Below are 18,891 nucleotides of genomic sequence, written 5' to 3'. Positions count from 1 at the left end.
ATAAATATATACTATTATTGAATTTTATTTTCTAAAAGTTTTCCTTGTTTAAAAAATAAGTATAACACTTTTAATGGCAAATTTAATCTGAATTAGGTAAGACCCATTCCTAAAATAAGGTATGTCGTTCATAAAAAATTACGAGAATCATTCAATTAACATATTTATATGATTCAAAAGAGTGCAAAAATAAAAAGGTTTTGCCTGCATCATTTACCAAACAGTTGAATGAACTGCGGTATGTTAGCGTAATATATTGGTTGATTTTCCATTTTCGTATAGGAACACAATAGCTGTATATAATTCTAGGATCCGTTTAGTATAGCCCTGCGAAACATCTCGGTACTGGTTCAAGATGTATGTATTGTTCGTATGTTAAATGTTGCATTTATTTTAGGAAGTATTACTCGAAATGAATAATATCTGAAGGAGGCGATTTGACACTTATTCCAGTTAACTTAATTTGATTCCACAAGCGATAAAAATGTTCTTACTACAATCTTCAATTTCTGTTCATCTTAAAATTGCAAGTATTGTCAAGAACAAATCTCACTTGTTATTGTAGTTCGAGCGAATAAGTCTCCAGATTTATAGCTTTGTGCATGTGTTGAAATATAATGCAAACTAACTGTTAGTACGCTATGGTGCCATATATGTCTTTTGACCAAGGTAGCCAGTACTATAAATACGTTAATGAACGTATTAAGTATCAAAACGGTAAATAACAATCACAATCCGTTTTATTCTGAGTTCAATATTTTCAAGACCGTTAGTATTGCTATGTATGTATTTTAGTATAATGAGTTGATCGTGTATTGCAAATAAATTGAACTTAAACGCAAGTGTTTATATAACTTACCTCCACGACAAGAATGTAGTTTTTCGAAAACAACTGTTAATTATTGAAGCATGTTTTATCATAACTGAATGAACATAAGAATATGAAGAATTGCTCTTATAAATTGTTTTTTTTATTAATTCGAACATTCCATTTCGACTCCTGAAGTGTGATCTCTTTTTAACTATCGTTTACATGATACAATATTTACAAAATACTCTTCAGCTTAAAGAGAGAATGCACGATTTTGTCAAATATTTATTAATTTATATAAGACGTGTAAAAAAACATATATTTCAATTTAAATTAAAATAAAAGTCAAGAAGAACATGTGTCGAAAAATACAAAATGAGCCAGATATTTAATTCTGAAATCGAAAATGCCTGTACAGTCGAAATCGCCAGCATGTATAGCATGCATGTACAAGATAAGTATTGATGCAAAGCATCAAAGGGCGTCGGGAATTTCAGTGTAAAAGGCACTCAATGCAGTTACATGGAACGATTTCTTTTTCTACTGTAAATATTAATATAGTGGCCGATTATTTTAATAAAAAAAGAAAAAGATACTGGTATAACCATTATCTATGATTTTGTGTTATAACCCCCAAATAACCATTATCTATGATGTTGTGCTATAACCCCCATATAACCATTATCTATGATTTTGTGTTGTAACCCCCAAATATTCCATAGTTCATTTTATTAACATTGGTTTCCTTTTTTTACTGGCATCCGTGTGGAATTTTCATTAATGGAACAGAACTGTGTAGGTTTTAAAAAATCTGCTTCATCTCACAAATGCGCATTGATAGTGTCACCTAAAAAAATCCATAGCAAAGGGTCCATACCACCTGAATAGTAATACGTGTCGCGCTTCGCGCTCTATATGTGGCATTAAAAAAAAACTCCGATAAGTGCTTCACTCTAGGGAAACGGGTTGCTGGGACACAGGTCCTCCTTGATAAGCGGCTGCTTCCTTTATCACAACTCATTGTTACAATCAATAATACGTATCGCGCTTCGCGCTCTATATGTGGTAGGGATAGTACTTAGGGCCTATGAAAGACAACCATAAACAACAACAAAAATACATGCAAAATAGATGTGTTGTTTTCATTTATTTGTTAATATAAAAACACGTGTATTTTTTATAAGATATTTAAGAGATGTAAGAAATTTTAATAACGTTGTCACCACGCGGCATCCATTAATTTTAATAAAAATGTCCAACGTTGTATTTAGGTCGCATTAAAACGCAGTATTTTTTAATTATATTTAAAATTTTAAAATAATATATCAATATATATATATATATATATATATATATATATATATATATATATATATATATATATATATATATATATATATCGCTAGGCGGACACCTCATCCACTACACCACGGCGACTGTTGAAAGTTTCAGTCAAAAATGTTGACTATTCATTTAAAGTTTCACCGGTTCGCGTAATTGCCCAGTCCCTGTGATCTTTTATTAGTGCCCAGTCCCTGTGTTCAGCTATTAATTAAAAGAATTAACTTTGCATTATTGGCAATAAATGTTGTAATTAATATAATAGGCACAAATGCAGTACTTATTTACACTAATTTACACAAAAAATCACCACTATGCAAGATATTCTTAAAACAAAAATATATACATTGATCCGTACAATAAATGCTCCTCCCATAAGGAATAAATGCATTACATACTAGTCGCCGCTTTCCAGAGCGACGCCAACGATGTGAAACTTAATTTAGTTTTAGTACAGATTCGTTAATACGACACAAAGACACAATTTTATTTTACGGATTTTATTTTGCTGCAACGATATGTATTCATACGACACACGAACCCTTACTCCGATCCTAATAAAAAGACGAATGCTGCGGTTATTGTAGGAAAATATGTACGAAATATCTTCGTCACAATCGGCTCGGGGCGCTTATTTGTCTTTGCTGCATTTTATGACATTCGTCTCAAATTAAAAAATGTTCTTGCCTTTTTGTTTTATTGTAACATATTTGTATCAATATATTATAATTTAACACACACATATATATATAATATATATATATATATAAATATCGTGCATACTCTCCTTTAAGCAAAAATGATAAAGCACATTACAACAATTGTTTATAATTTTGTCCCATATTTGTTCGGATAACTTTTTTTTTATTGATTACACAGTTAAGTATAAGAGTATAAATGTACAGTTTCATCTTAAGTATGGTTATATGATTGTGTAAAATTACAGTACCATTGCACGGTTCTAACTAAAGTTGAAGTATTAGTAAATAGCTATGTAAAACAAGTTCAATCCCAGTCTCTGGTGATTATTCTTCTCGAATTAATTTTGAAAGATTGAATTATTGACAGCAAAGGTGTCAGAAATCCGTGAAGTCGACGATTGAATATTTCATAATAATGTGTATTTCATCAAGCCATTAATTAGAACTGTTTCTTAATTATGATGAACACAAATAAGTATGCAGCGGACTATATGACAGACATTCGCTTTTTCGACCAGTTTGACACGTGTGAGCCATTTTAAAGTTATACACATTTCCAGGTTTGCCCTGGTCAGTGTGTAAGTTGTCATGAAACACGTGCACACATATTGTGACATATTGACGATCGCATTAATTGCTAATGATTTAACAACTTTGTGCACACATTATTTCAAAATAAATGATGCAGGATGGGTTTTCTGTATGCCTTTTCTTAAATTCATTGATTAATATATCAAAACAACTAAACATTATGAAATTTAATAGAATAAACAAGTTTTATATTGTAAATCGAATAAAATAAAATTGAGCATATTGATAAGATATATATGTTTTTATTATTGATGTGTTAATTTAATCAAACAAAGCCATCTAAAATTGGATTTTGAATGACAAAACACATATTTTTAATATTTTTTGCTCAGCTTATTGTGGCGTATATGTGTGTCCAGTATGTTGTTGGGGTATAACAGTGTTCATACCAAATACAAACATTGCAAAAATAATAAAAGTTGTTCATTCTCGACTCGATGTCGTTAAAATATGTTATTGTATGTTCTGCACAGGATTTTGTTTTAGATTCTTCATTTAAATTTCTTTTCTGTAACATGATTACGTTTCCTTTAAACAAATTCAACTGTGACTATTCATGAACGAACAATGCCGTTAAGTTAAAGTATAGTGTTTCTTCTTTCAAACACATCCAGATTGATCACACGTTTCATTTATTACAATGCCAATATATTTGTGTAAATGTATCATGACAAAAACGTTCAACGATGACAATTTGCATTTAATGATAAAAATCTTTCTCTAAAAATAACCAAGAGCGTCAAGTTAAATTCATAATTCTCAAGTTCAAGGGTTGTATGTCAATAAACAAATAATTATATTTCGTGATGGTAAACGTATATATGTGAATGTGCACATTATGTTCGTATTTTGAAAAAATGTAATCAATCAATATACCCGCGTGCTTTTTGTAAAACAAAACAGCCTTATTTCCATACCCGCATTTTAACCTACATACAATAACATAATTATGTATTTATCACATGTATAATAACTTATTTTTAAAGCAATTCCTTCCGGATTTTATAAATATGTGAGTTATATTTAATTGCGTATTTAGCTTGATCGATACATTATAACAGTAATTATTATACACAAGTAAAACGTACAACGTGATGCATGCTTAAGTTACAACAACCACGTGTTTACCTTTATTTTAAAAAGTTCACCGTGTATGTGTATAAACTTTGTAGTTTAACAAATGTAAACCAAAGCTATAGGTAATAAATTTATAAGATATAAATTAATACAAAATTTGAAACTGCTAAAATGTATGCAATGGCACAACGACTACGAGCGAGGCATGGTATTGTAATTTGCATGGGGAGGGGGGGTTAGAGGGTTAGGGATTTGGTTATGGTTACGGTTAGGGGTCGGGTTCGGGTTAGAGTTAGCATTAGCCCTAACCTTAACCCTAACCCAACCCCTACCCTTAACCCTAACCCTTACCATAACCCAGGGTTATCTCCCCTATACCAGGCCTCGCTCGTTGTCGTTGTCCTCTACCCGTTGTTGTACGACACGATAAGTTCACTTTTGGCTCTTAGATGGCAGATGTTTGCATAGTCTCATAAAATAAAAAAAACAGACATCACTGTCACCAAGAATCTAATTTTCTTTTTCAAGAGTATTACCTAGTGTGTTATTGTTCCACGGGGAAATAACTGAGCGCGTATAGTAACACAATTTTGAATACGTTAGCCTTAAAAGGACTAAAAAATACACTTAGTTTATCGATAATTTTAAATTATAGTCAATTGCCTTTCTTCCAGTATTGCAGGTTTACACAAAAAAACATGCTGGTATATATATATATATATATATATATATATATATATATATATATATTGTTTCAAAATTAAATAATTTTATTGTTCAAAGCATAACATTTTTTTTTTTTAAATATCGTGCTTTTTGCCTATATTTCAATGCAAAGGCACATCAAATCCGCGTCAACAGTTTAAATTGCAACTCGTAATTGTTTGCTTTTCCAACACGGCTTACCATTCCAGTTTTTGCAAGAAGTATTGTCATTATTTCAGTACTTAAATCAGTGTTTCATTGCGTAAAATGTAAATGAAACACTCGACTTAGAATAAATCCACTGTTTGTAATTAAGAGGCCGTGTAATTGTAATATATATATATATTGATCTTTTTATGTATCTTAATGTACATTTATAAACATGCTATATACCATAAACAAAACGTACCGAAAGAAAAATGTTTGTCTGTTCAACATTCTATTTGCGTTTCTAATAAAATTGTGTTACAAGATATTCAGCAATTAACTGAGTTAATATGTTAATCCTGTCACACGCTAAAAATTATGTTTATTATATAATCTTAAGTTCATGTTTATAGTTCTATTGAAATGCGATACATTCAAAAGAATAGGAAACCAAAACCTGAGATGAAAATTAACTATTGGGTAATGAACAGGGCAGCACAATTGGCAATAAATGGTTCTTTCATCGGGGAACTCTGACCGGAAAATCCATTCCTCATTCCTTAATGGTTTGCTACAGAAATACTGTGACAGCAAGCATCGATAATCTAGAAGGGGTTAGATTGGATATTCTAAATATTGGTACACTTGATAATATGTCTAATTGGTATTAGCAGTCGGTCGTCACTTTCTTCACTTTGAGAATTGGTATGAATGTGTCCATGATAGATAATTTATATTCTTAAAATAGTATGTCATTCTTTTTGTATTGCACCCATATTTTAGTACCATGATTAAAAGTTATAAATGAAACAGGCGACTAGCTCTATTCATGATATATCATAGGTTGAATATGTGTATCAAGGTCTAGTGTGAACAAGAGAGTACACGGCTACTGTCGTCTGATACCAAACTAATATCGGACGACGAGGGATGCCGATGTTTGCCGAGGATTTCTTTGCGATTTTAATATTTTTTCATGGGACAGTTACCATTTATTCAATTTATAATGCAATTTCTCTATGCACGAAATATGCTACAAAAGCAAAACCAATAAATACCCTTGAATTTTCGGAAATATTGATTAACCGAAATAAGTAAATGTCAAACCCTGTAAGCAATGCGCGATTTACAGTACTGCAAAATGTTAAAATTAGTCAGCATGATCAAGTCCACATAGATCGTTGTGTAATGAACATGACACGTGCGAAATAGTTCTACATGTGTATATATAGTTATATTTAAGAACATTTTAGCACAAATTAAACCAATACACAAAACATGGAAGTTAGAAAGTGCTATATGTCGTGAGATTAAGAATAATAAAAAATAAATTAAGACATTTGATACAGTAATACCCTGAGACAGCATACTGCAGCTTACATGAACAGTTGTGTTCACAAAACACAACTCACATGTACACACAAAACAAAAACATAAAATAGTCAATTACACGGCCTCTTAATTACAAACAGTGGATTTATTCTAAGTCGAGTGTTTCATTTACATTTTACGCAATGAAACACTGATTTAAGTACTGAAATAATGACAATACTTCTTGCAAAAACTGGAATGGTAAGCCGTGTTGGAAAAGCAAACAATTACGAGTTGCAATTTAAACTGTTGACGCGGATTTGATGTGCCTTTGCATTGAAATATAGGCAAAAAGCACGATATTTAAAAAAAATAAATGTTATGCTTTGAACAATAAAATTATTTAATTTTGAAACAATTACGAATTAGATTACTTGCAGGACATATTCAAAAGCTATGACGAAGATGTATTGCGAAACTCTTAGTTTCGGAATTTAACCGCACTAATGGTTGCAAGCAACCTGTTTATTACAATTGTTTAGTACAGTAAGATGTATTACTCTGTTGTAAACACAGCAGACAGACAACCTAAAATAATTGACACTTGAAATATCGTAGCTAATTATTTAATATTGTGGATATAAACGTAAATTATTAGACAAGTAAACATGCAATTAAACTATCGATCACAGTCACCTGTTAAACTGTTAATTGTTGAACGTAAAATTGTATTTATGGATTTTTTTTACAATGATGATTTGCTATTCATTCTGATATTATATCAACTATGTTAATTGTATGTACTATTTGTGTGTTTTCTTGTAAAAATGTTCACATCACGATGTACCATGTTCATAAACGCTATTTAAACTTCTGATTCTGATCCATTTTGTTTGCTTTTTGACGACATTCTTTCAAACAAAAGCGTCAATGTAGGTGTGACTTAAGAATCAGTAAACATTGCATGATTTATTAAAATGTGTGCGGGGCTTAAAATTATGTTTAAGGACAGCAGCCTAATAACACTCTATTTTATAACAAAATATAAGACGGCTTTTTTTTGGGGCGTTGTCAAGACATTTGCATAATAAATAAATCGTTATTTCTGTAAAATTTATAACGATTTAATTGCGATCAACTATAAACTTCGTACGTTACCCAAATCTTACTGAATGTTGTTTCGTATAGACATTTCTAATGTGGTTGCCTGTTTTGCGGGTTGAGGTTTTATTATTTCCATCGTGCAAAAACCCAAAATAAACAATACTTTGACAGTGCCTTCTCTTATGTGATTGTGCTATAAAAGATGTCTTTCCCTATATTAGCTGTTTTACTCTCTAGAAGAAAGACGATTTATCGAAATGTGCCACTGTTTCTAAGCTAAATAGTTCTTATGTTGCCAATGCTATTTATCTCAACTCAAAGAAGACACATAAAACAAGACGATTACAATAATTTCTGTGTAGCTAAGTCGTTTCGGTGGGATAATTACGGTCTACCATTTTTACAAGTAGCCAAATAATTACAAATGTCGGCAATAAGATATGATGCTTCACTGTGAATAGGAGAGATTTTTTCTCTAAACATTCAATACATTAATGCAATAATGTTCTTCATTCAAGAGAATTTATAAATATATTTAATTTAAAAAACGTGAAACGAATAATGTTATTCACTGGTTTATACTCACGTACACGTTTGTTTATATTAAAATCATCATATTTGCCGGTGTATGTTACTGTAAGTAGACGAACATATTCATACAACTGCTTTATCATTGGTTGCATTTTAAAAATCCGTAAAGACCTTCAGTATGCAGTTATGTTAATGCTGAATTCTTGTGCGCACATTGTTAAGAATTACATGTAATATTTTGTAAATAATTGCGTTTGTGTCGTAATCACTGTCTCCTGATTAAACAAGATTGCCATAGTATTACATTACAAACACCTTGCTTATTATCAGCAGGTAACAAATATAACCTTAGTCAACTTTCATTCGTTTGACAATCAAATTGCATGTAATAACTACACATTATGTAAGAATTACACATAGTAATGACATAGTAATGTTCTTCATGTGCATGGTTTCTGTCATGTCGACTTGTTTGACCATATCCGAAAGGACGAATTTATATAGCAACGCATTCATTAATAGTATTGGCATATCCCTTGTTGATGTGCATTCAGTGCAAAAATAACGTTTATTATTTTGATTGTTGTGACGTATTCCTGTATTCCGATTTCACGTGGTAAACGTTGCTCTCAGAACATTATTCTCATGCATTTAGTCTGTAACTGTGCAATGAATTAAGTACCAGATAAATACATCCAGGGCTCGCAGGAGTGTTTGACTTGCAACTGATCTGTGACGCTCGGAAGCACACATATTGATAACTTTCCCACGTTTTTCCGTCAACAAACAAACGTTTATTCGTGAACCAACAATCTGCTGGATATTTGATCATCATATGCATTGGCCTAGACAAACATCAAAAGCAAGTCCTTGCAATAGGTCAATTATGAGCAAGCATCTGTTAGAAATTTTATACAATTAGATATTTAACATTTGACATGTTTTGAGTTGTTTTTATTGAGTTATTGAGTAGGCTTTTCCATATTTGTCGCATGGATTGTGATTGTTTTAGAAAAACATTGAGTTGAGTGATCGAAATAAAGTTACTCAAACTCAGCAAACGTATTAACTAGTTAGTATCTGGTTAGTATAGGGAATTAACTATTAAACACGTTTCTTACATTAAATGTCTAATGTTGGGCAACCAAGGACGTTATTTTTAGATTAACTCACGATCGACTTCAAATATATGTTACAATCGCCCGCGGATTCCTCCAGTTGCTCATAATGATGTGTTTGCAGAGCTAGTGAAATATGATTTTTTTTATTCCATTGGCGACCGTTTTAAGCAATGACGTTTCCCAAGTAAATACAGTGATCTTCCTTTGATTGTCAAATGCATAAGGAATATACCTTAGTTATGAATAGGCTTATTTGTCGATGCATGTTTTAACTGTTCCTCCTCGACGCTTATGTTTCGCTTATTTGTCGTTAATTAATTCTTTGACTCAAATTCAGTTTCCGGAGGGGATAACGTGTAAGTTCTGTGTAAGTTTACGTGTCAAAACACCCATTACATAATGAGGCTTTTGAAACGAACATATTACATGTATAGTAACAAGGAATTGTGCTAATTGATTAGTGCTTTGCTATCTTGAATTAGACTATTCAATAAATACCATCCAATTTAAATACTTGTTTCATTTTTGATAAGTAGCATACGCTTAAAAGAGCAACATGAGTTTCGTCAGAAGACTAAGTTTGGCTAGATGCCAACGAAAGTCATTTTACATCAAATTACAGCTGGTCGACCAATTGTACGAGTACAAGTTGTTTGTGTTATTCCGAAATATTACCACGTGATTTACTCAGCACTTCTTCACACCAATACCATTTAATATGCGCTGCTGGATGTGTATAGTTTTGCAGCATTACGCAATATATTTGCCTTATCGTTGATTTAGCTTACATATTGACTGAGGAGCCAAGGCAAACTTACAGGAAACAGTTTACGGTGCCATCTATAATGCAATGTATGTTGTTGTTTTGTTGCCATTCACGCTCGGATCATGACGAACTTTGCAAATCTGTGAAGTACACAATCAATCTATCTTTGTTTAATGAGTAATTTGACGACTGTATATGACTGTATAGGAAGAAATGCGAATATTTTTTTCTATAGTGTGGTATTGCAAAGAAAAATGTTAGGGGCAATCTATTGTAAGAACAGATTATTGACTCACTCGACATCCTTAACCAAATGGTATTAGGAAAAGGTGTGCGGTGCTGTGTTTAGCGTACTGGTATAGTTGATTGTCCATTTAGATGTGGGAGGGAAAGAACTTGATACGAAACATAACGACCGTTTATTTAAATCAAACAAAATAAACCAGTAAATGCATAGCTTGTTTTATATTAATTTTGAATTACATTTTGAATGCATTCGGACAGCTTAATAGTACAGTTCACCATTCAGTTTGGATATATGACATTTTAACCTGTAGTTGGAATATTAGAAAAGGGTTGTGTAAAATGAAGTCAATCCCAGTCGCAATGAATCCTTCTGCTGTAAAAGAAGAGTTCTTGTCAATGGAAATGTGCAGCTTTGCATTGATGAAAATATGAGCGTCAGCAATTAAAGAGGTATTCGATTAAAGAGTTCATATAAAATATATATCATTCGTCAACTTGTATGACTGAACACTACACCGCATGAAGCAGATAATATGACAGGCATTCGCAGTATTGACCAGCTTGTCAAGTGTGTACCATTATATAGTTATAAACACTTCCCGTTTAACTCTCTTCATTGTGCAAGTCGACATGAAAAAGTGTGCACCTCACTGACATATTGACGTTTCTATCAACGTCTGATGTACAGGAAATCATATCGAATATTTTACAAAAATTATATGTTCCGGTTCTTAAATGCCGTAGTGAACGTTCCGGAACAATATAAAGATTTGTGATGTAATAGCAAAAACAACGTACGTAAAGTAAAGAAAAGTAGATCATAGCTCTATTGTACATTTTAAATCATTAATAAAAAATCAAAGACAGTGAAAAAAATGTTAATCATGGGTGAGTGACATAAACATTCGTAAATAAAAAAATGCAGGTTTTAACTACTGAAAAGATAATAAGTAAAAGATTATGAAATGTATATCATACTCGTTTGATACTTATGTTTCAGAAAAACACATTTTGTGAATTGCACAGATTTATATTTGAACAAACAATTTATTTACTGACAACTATTGTCTTCTGGATAATTTATAAATTATGCAGTTTTGAAAACCAATCTACGATACTTCAAATATGCATTCATTCAATAGTTCGTTTGTTCGTTCGGTCGTTAGTCTGTTCGAAAGCGCTCTCGAGGTCTTGTATGTCCCCTTTAATTGATGCGTGCTTTTATTAAGACATTCGTTCATTCCCTCCTTCAGTCATTCATTCATTCATTAATTTATGCATTCTTTCATTAATTTTTTTTAATTTATGTTATTCTTCACTGAGTCATTTGTAAGCGCGTTAATTAAAGTATCAATTCATACTATCATATGAATGTTGTCGTTTACGATGTTAAGTCTGAATAAAACATTCATTCATTCATTCATTTATTCGCTCATAATCTCATTTATTTATTCATTCATTCAGTAGATAACCAATACATATACATAAAGTATCTTTCGTCGCGTTTGACCCATCATTGCTATCACGTATATTCGTATTGCAATAATGCTGTTGATGCGTTATTTCCCATACCAGCCGTTACTTGCTTAATGGGGATTTAATTAATTAGCAACACCCTAATAGTGTCCCAACTCTATTGATATCGATCATCAAACGTACATGTCAAGTATGCTAATATGCTGTGAACGGAAACGCGTATAGTCCATTGTTAGTACTTTTGACCCTTGATTTAAATAAAACCCTGTATCACAAGATTTATTATATGAAAAAAATATATTTGTGTCATTGTTATCGTAGAATGAGCTTCTACAGACTCTACAAAAGACGTAGTTTTACTGTTTGACAGCATGTGTTCTTGTTAGTTCTATATGAAACATTGTTACTGGAGTGGCTAAGGTTTTCTGTGAACGTTGGAAAAGTACCAATTAAAAAAGGATTGTGTCTGGATCGAGAAATTGTCAAGAGCAAGAAGTAATTATTATTGACAAGTAGTGCACACGAAGGAAACTTATCACTGACCAATTATTCCTAGTTCAAACTTTATTTGGGCGGATGCCCACACTTTGCTAAGAATTTTTTTAGGTTTAACTATTCCAATATATATTAACACTTAGATTCATCCAAGATATGACATACGCTCCCTGACTGTCCGCAAGTCTTAATATCGAAGTTTGACTTAGTCCTATGACTCGGCTATCTCATCCCAATGATTCAGAAACGATTGTAAAACATCATACAATTATATATTCGCCTAAATTGTAAGTGACGCGTATGTGTTCAATACCATACTAGGCATTTACTATACCGCAATTCAAATACAATAAAACACTTGATGTCTATAGCATACTCTGATTTCCAGTCAATAGTTCCAGGAAATGCTCCATGAATGCATCTATATGTTGAGTGACAGGCCACTGTGTGCTGTTCAGACGTCGGTAAATTTCTGATAGACTTGTAAATCCCTTTCTAGCCTTCCCAATCTTCTATCGTGTCTGGAGGGACATATGAAGCAATTTGTTGCTATTGTAGAAGATGCGATACAGTTATCTAGTTCGGGGATTGTGTTCTATTAATTTTTATTGTTTGCTAACGTTGTCAGCAAATTGCAAACGAAAGATGAAAAGAGATTTCATGCAAATGGCTTCCGTTCCTGATGATGATATTGTTGCCTAAAATATGTTTAGAACATTAAGTCGGACGCCTAGAATAGCGTCTACGTTTTGAAAATATTTAAATCATGGTAACGATATTTATATGAGATGTTGATGTGTTGTCATAGCTTTCTTCGTATAAATTAATGCGTTTCCCTAAAATAATATCTTATTTGGCTGAAGTTCTGTGTGACTCATCTTTGGCACCGAAGTTTGGTAGGGATCGGTGTTTACTAGTTACGTAAGAAATTTTTCGGTGGTACGCTGAGACGTTAACAAATGATGATCTTTTATCGAATCTCTGTCCAAACTACTTTTAATAGTACGTATGTCGTTTTAAATGAGTTATACCGTCATTTATGCATTTTACTCAACTTTTAACATTATTTAACTAATTATTTTCTTCTTCAAACACAATTTATATTTTGTTTTGGTGTATGATATGGATTGCTATAAATAACACGAACGTGTCGTTTTTTTCAACGACAGAGACGATCGTTATTTGAATTATATATTTACTGGCATGCAGAACTATATTTGCATAAAATGATACGGAATATTCAAAATTAAAACATGGTGCACACGTTATAGAAAACAGATACATATGCATGAAATAAAACATGAATTATACTATATTATGTAAGAATTAAGAAATTGCAGTGACGACATAGAATTGATCTTTTTGTTTCCTTATTTTAATAATGGTAGTAGCCGCCCAATTTTAGTGTGTTTGTTTTCGTTATATTAGCGTGAAGTGTTAATAAAGACCATCACGTGCAAAGCGGGAATACGGAAATAAACAGTTTAAATTAGATATAAGGCAAAACTTTTCATTATGAACAATGCCTAAACAGTAAATGGTGCTAGTCGCCTCGTACCATCCAATGTGTACATAATGGGCATTTTTTAGGTTGATATCGATTACATAATAACTTCATTTTTTATTTACTTTTTGGTACACACTTTATCATTAACACACATGATGCAAATTGTTATGCTTGCTTATAATGCTATGTGTACTAATGTCAGGTAAAAACAAACATAATTATTAAGAAAAAAACAACACAACAAATATTTACATAAAATATGGGCCGATCATACAATCGAATGTATTTGAAGTGTATCAATTTACTATCTGTTTTTCCAGTCACGTGGCAGCTGGCTGTGCAAGGCGTGGACTTCGACAGCCGCTCCGTGAACATTACGGCCGTAAAAGGACAATCCACCATATTACCATGTGCCGTTAACAACAAGCTTGATAAACAGGTAAATAAAAAATTATTTTAAGGTCAATCAAATCTTTAATAAAAATATCAATCGACAGTTTCATCAAGTTTTTCATGTAGTGCTATATAAATTACCGTGTATTGTAGGGGCCTTAGTAATTGTAAAAAAAGAGAACATATATTAAATAAAACCAACAATAAACACGCAAATGCTATAGGTGTTAAATCGCAACGATAAAAAAAGACTATATTAAATTCTATGTTTAACTTCATTTGTTTGTGTGGTGATATAGATTTAAATATTTTCAATAAAAATACGATGTAACGTTGCGAGCATCATAATTTTTGGCATATTTCAGAACAGTTGCTATTAAACAAGCTAAATCCTACAGAAATCTAAATATTTCATGGAACAACCATAAATAATCACGAATCTCGTGCACAAAACAACACGTGTTTTAAAGTTTTAATGTCATTTGCATATACTTTTACTTTTATTTACCATTTTACATACTAACAATTTTTAAATGTGTTTTATTTCGTCTTAAACGGTCAATTATCTATGTGGAAATTTATTAAAAATATTAATTTAGACATGTTTTCACCAATCCATTATTTGACAAAACAATAAATTATATACTTAGACGCGAGAGAACATATTGCATTTAAACAGGCTGCATAGTTTTTTGAGATAAAGAAAATTGTTAAATTCCATGTTAGATTGAACTGTATTATACTATTACACAACATTTTATTTGCAGAATATTATTTATTTCTAGACTTAAAGTGGGACCTTTTTTCAGATTTTGGCTTGTATTGAAGTTTGTCGTTAAATACTTTAAGTTGATAAATGTACTCATTGGAACTAATCAGCTCAAGTATAAAACAATAATAACTGTAAAGAAAGGAAACAAGTAATCCTCAACAGCGCTCGAACCGCTGACCATTGGAGTAAAAATGTAACACTTACACCATCCGGCCATCCGTTCTCTAATAGTGATTCGTGTACTTTATACTTAATAAAAGCAAGCCTCGTAAAGTCACAAAATATAACGAAAACCTCAGAGCTCTCCAAATTATTAAATCGTTTCGCGTTTGTAACGCTTTATAATGTTCAGGTTGTGAATTCGTCAAAAGATGCATTTTATGGATATTTAACAGCATGGTAAATGTTCAGTATTAATGTTTCCAAGAAAATATCATAAAATAACGAAAATTGAAAATCAAAAACATTTTTTTTTTCATTTTTATTAATTTACAAAAACGTGAAAAGGCCCCTCAAAGTATAAGATTTGGTTGGTTAATACAGGTCCTGTTGGTTGGGCTATAGCCTGCCATGTATTATTATTGTTGCGATTTTAAAGAGATTTGGACAAATGGAACACACTTATTTCTTATGAGGAAAGCAATTGTAAGTAAAGTGAAATAAACAGTAGACTTAATTTAATTGCCGCCATGTGAATCCTACGAGATAATTGAGTATCGGCATATGTCAAATGCTGGTGACATATTTAGAATGATAGGAAAGGATAGGCAATTACATATTTTTGTAATTAGAATGGCTCATGCGACGTTGTTTCAAAGGATATGTGGATAATGTGCATATTAATTTTTATCCTTAGTTCTTATATGAAACTTTCTGAATGTTCAAGGAACGAACACGTTATTATCGTTGTTGAAAAGCTTCATAAACAAGACACAAAGATATTCAGTGCAGTGTAGTGAAATATACATTTGTAATATTACATTATGTAACATTTAACAATTTCATTAGCATTACTCGTCGACAACTATGTGACTGCAAGCGTGCCTTAACAGTTAAGGTTTTACACTGCATGCAATCGTTTTCGTCCGTTTTAATACCTTCGCCGTGTACCTCCAATGAAAGAATTCAAACTACTTGTTGATTGGCTGATAAGCAAGGATGCAGTATTTGTTCACTATTGTATACCATTTTTCTAAGATAATATGGATGAATCCTCGGCGCATTCTCATCAGTACGGAAGACCGGCGTGTCATCGACGACACCCGTATGAGCATCGAGCGTCCGTACGTGCAGGACTGGAACCTCCATATCCGTAGCGTGCAGGTCTACGACGACGGAGAATACACTTGCCAGATCAACACAGACCCCATACAGATCAAACGAATTCGACTCAAAGTGCAAGGTGCAGTTGGTATTTGATCGGAATGTGATATGAGAAAACTGGGCTTAATGCATCTGCGTAAAGTGTCATCCCAGATTAGCCTGTGCAGTCCGCACAGGCTAATCAGGGACGACACTTTCCGCTGTTATAGTATTTTTGTTTTCAAGGAAGTCCTTCTTTACCAAAAATCAAGTTTGGGCGGAAAGTGTCTTCCCTGATTAGCCTGTGCGAACTGCACAGGCTAATCTGGGACGTCACTTTACGCACATGCGTTAAGCCCAGTTTTCTCAGAACAGGGCCCATTTGATCGGCATGTGAAAAGATAATTGTTGATGTGCTTGTTATTATTGGGAAATGTTATGTCAGGTTGAAAACAATGTTTCGTCATAACAAAATGCGTTGTTTTAATGCAATTCGTTTTGTGTTGTGTTTTTTTAATTTGATTTTGGAGATTTGTAACACTGATTACGATTTTCTGAAATGGTTGTCAAAGTTATTTACCTCTTGATCAGTGTACACCTGTGATCAGACTATTGATGTTAAAAGACTTGTGGCTAGACTATGAACATTCAGAATTGTCTTCATTTTTAATTGATGTGCTTGAGGTTATTTATTTGTCGTTTGTAGTTCCTGCTGAAATCGTCAACGCTACACCTGGTGATATTCGGGTCAACGAGGGTCAGAAAGTTGAACTTACGTGTCAGGCGACTGGGATTCCGGACCCCTCGATCACGTGGTACAGGAAAACCGCGCAGACAAACAACGCACGAGAACGTAAGCAGAGCACGTGACCGCTCATGAGTGACCGTGACGTCACATAAGATAAAAAGCCCAGTGGTTATTTACTCAAATATTCAGTTATCTTCCTAATTCGTGCAAATTACTTAGAATGTTTTAACATGATTAATAGATGTTCAGTAATAATACGCCATAATTTAAATAAAAAATATGCTCGAAGATTTCTACATATTCCGGTCGTATCATATTGAGCCATTTAACATGATAACCACGTCATATCAATCTCCGTGTGCGAAATAATTATTCGCAGTCACAGAAAAAATACACAACGAAAGAAACCCATCAAAACAATAAGATAATACGCTTTTCAAACCGCGATTATTTTTACTTCAACTTTGAATCTTACAGCCCTTTCTTGTAAATACGTTAAACAGTCGTTATTTCCTATCATTTATAAAAGCTCGTTCAGTATGGACATGTGCCAGAAATAAGATGTAAGAAATGAAGCCTTTATAAAAAAAATTGCTTTTCAAAAAAAATCTTGAGACAAAATCAACATCAAATGAATAAAAGCGCATGCTAAAATTCGCATTTTAATATTAAAATCTCAGTAAAGCCACAGCATTAACCAAATTTGCATTTCAAATCAGATGTATTGTTAAAAGCATCCTCAGCAAGTGTAGATACATCTCAGCAGTGGTAGATTGACTTGTAGTAGTTCAAAGTATCGACGCTGCTGTTGTTCGTGGCAGTGGTAGATTGACTTGTAGTAGTTCAAAGTATCGACGCTGCTGTTGTTCGATCTCAGCAGTGGTAGATTGACTTGTAGTAGTTCAAAGTATCGACGCTGCTGTTGTTCGTGCACACAAATCTTGATACAAGTTTTCTTTTTATTTCAAGTTTAAATAGTAACAAATATTGTTATTCAAGTGTGATCACTTACTGTGACTCAGACGGTTCTTACCAGTTTTTCCAGCAGTATCAGCGCGACATTTATGACATGATAGAAAATGGCCAACTGGATTACACATAATTCCTCGTGACATTGGAATGCCAAATCCATATTAGTCATCTATTAAAAAACGTCAAACAGTGGTTGCTCCAATTTAGTCGCGTATTCGAATAAGCAATTATACGGCTCTGTCTCTGTAGAAACATCTTAAGAAAATCTGGCAGTTGTGATTTACGATGGCGAGGGATCTATGAGGTCTGATTAATTGCTTCGTTTGTCAGAAGTCATAGAATTCTGTCACTTTTATTACGGGCAAGTCGATATTACATTAAGGACAGGCAAGATCTCTATTATGAATCACTAATTAGATTAAAATCTAAAAGATATATTTGACCCCCCCCCTTCCCAATAGTCTTCACAGAATATGCCATTACTATATGTTAACCGACAAACTTACTGATAGAGTAGATTACGACATGTAGTGTTATGAATCATTTAAACATCCTCTTAACATCGATGATATAATTGTATATATATACAAATTGTTGGTTCAGGCAATTGGTATTCAGTGCATGTAATGCGAGCAAAACTATAGGTTATACGCAACACGATCGAGCCTAATACAGATTTGCTGCCCTGAAGCACAACGATTTTGGTCAGTGAGATGTCATGTAAACGATTTATCTTAAACCCAAGTCACACCGGGCGATTATAAACAATGTTAC

At 32.7% G+C, this 18,891-nt stretch overlaps 1 protein-coding gene across 1 annotated transcript in view; it reads left to right on the top strand.

The window, feature by feature from the left end:
• Positions 1 to 18,891, top strand: part of LOC127877974 (limbic system-associated membrane protein-like) — a 50,527-nt gene that overhangs the window by 22,312 nt on the left and 9,324 nt on the right. The window contains exons 2-4 of the mRNA XM_052424306.1: positions 14,251 to 14,369; positions 16,293 to 16,497; positions 17,104 to 17,250. Of these exons, the coding sequence (XP_052280266.1) occupies positions 14,251 to 14,369; positions 16,293 to 16,497; positions 17,104 to 17,250 (471 nt within the window). The remainder of the gene's footprint in view (positions 1 to 14,250; positions 14,370 to 16,292; positions 16,498 to 17,103; positions 17,251 to 18,891) is intronic.

The sequence above is a fragment of the Dreissena polymorpha genome, chromosome 4 (genome assembly GCF_020536995.1).
Source record: "Dreissena polymorpha isolate Duluth1 chromosome 4, UMN_Dpol_1.0, whole genome shotgun sequence".
In the NCBI taxonomy this organism is placed as follows: Eukaryota; Metazoa; Mollusca; class Bivalvia; order Myida; family Dreissenidae; genus Dreissena; species Dreissena polymorpha.
The sequence above is the reverse complement of the archived record's forward strand: the minus strand, read 5'-3'. Positions and strand labels throughout refer to the sequence as shown.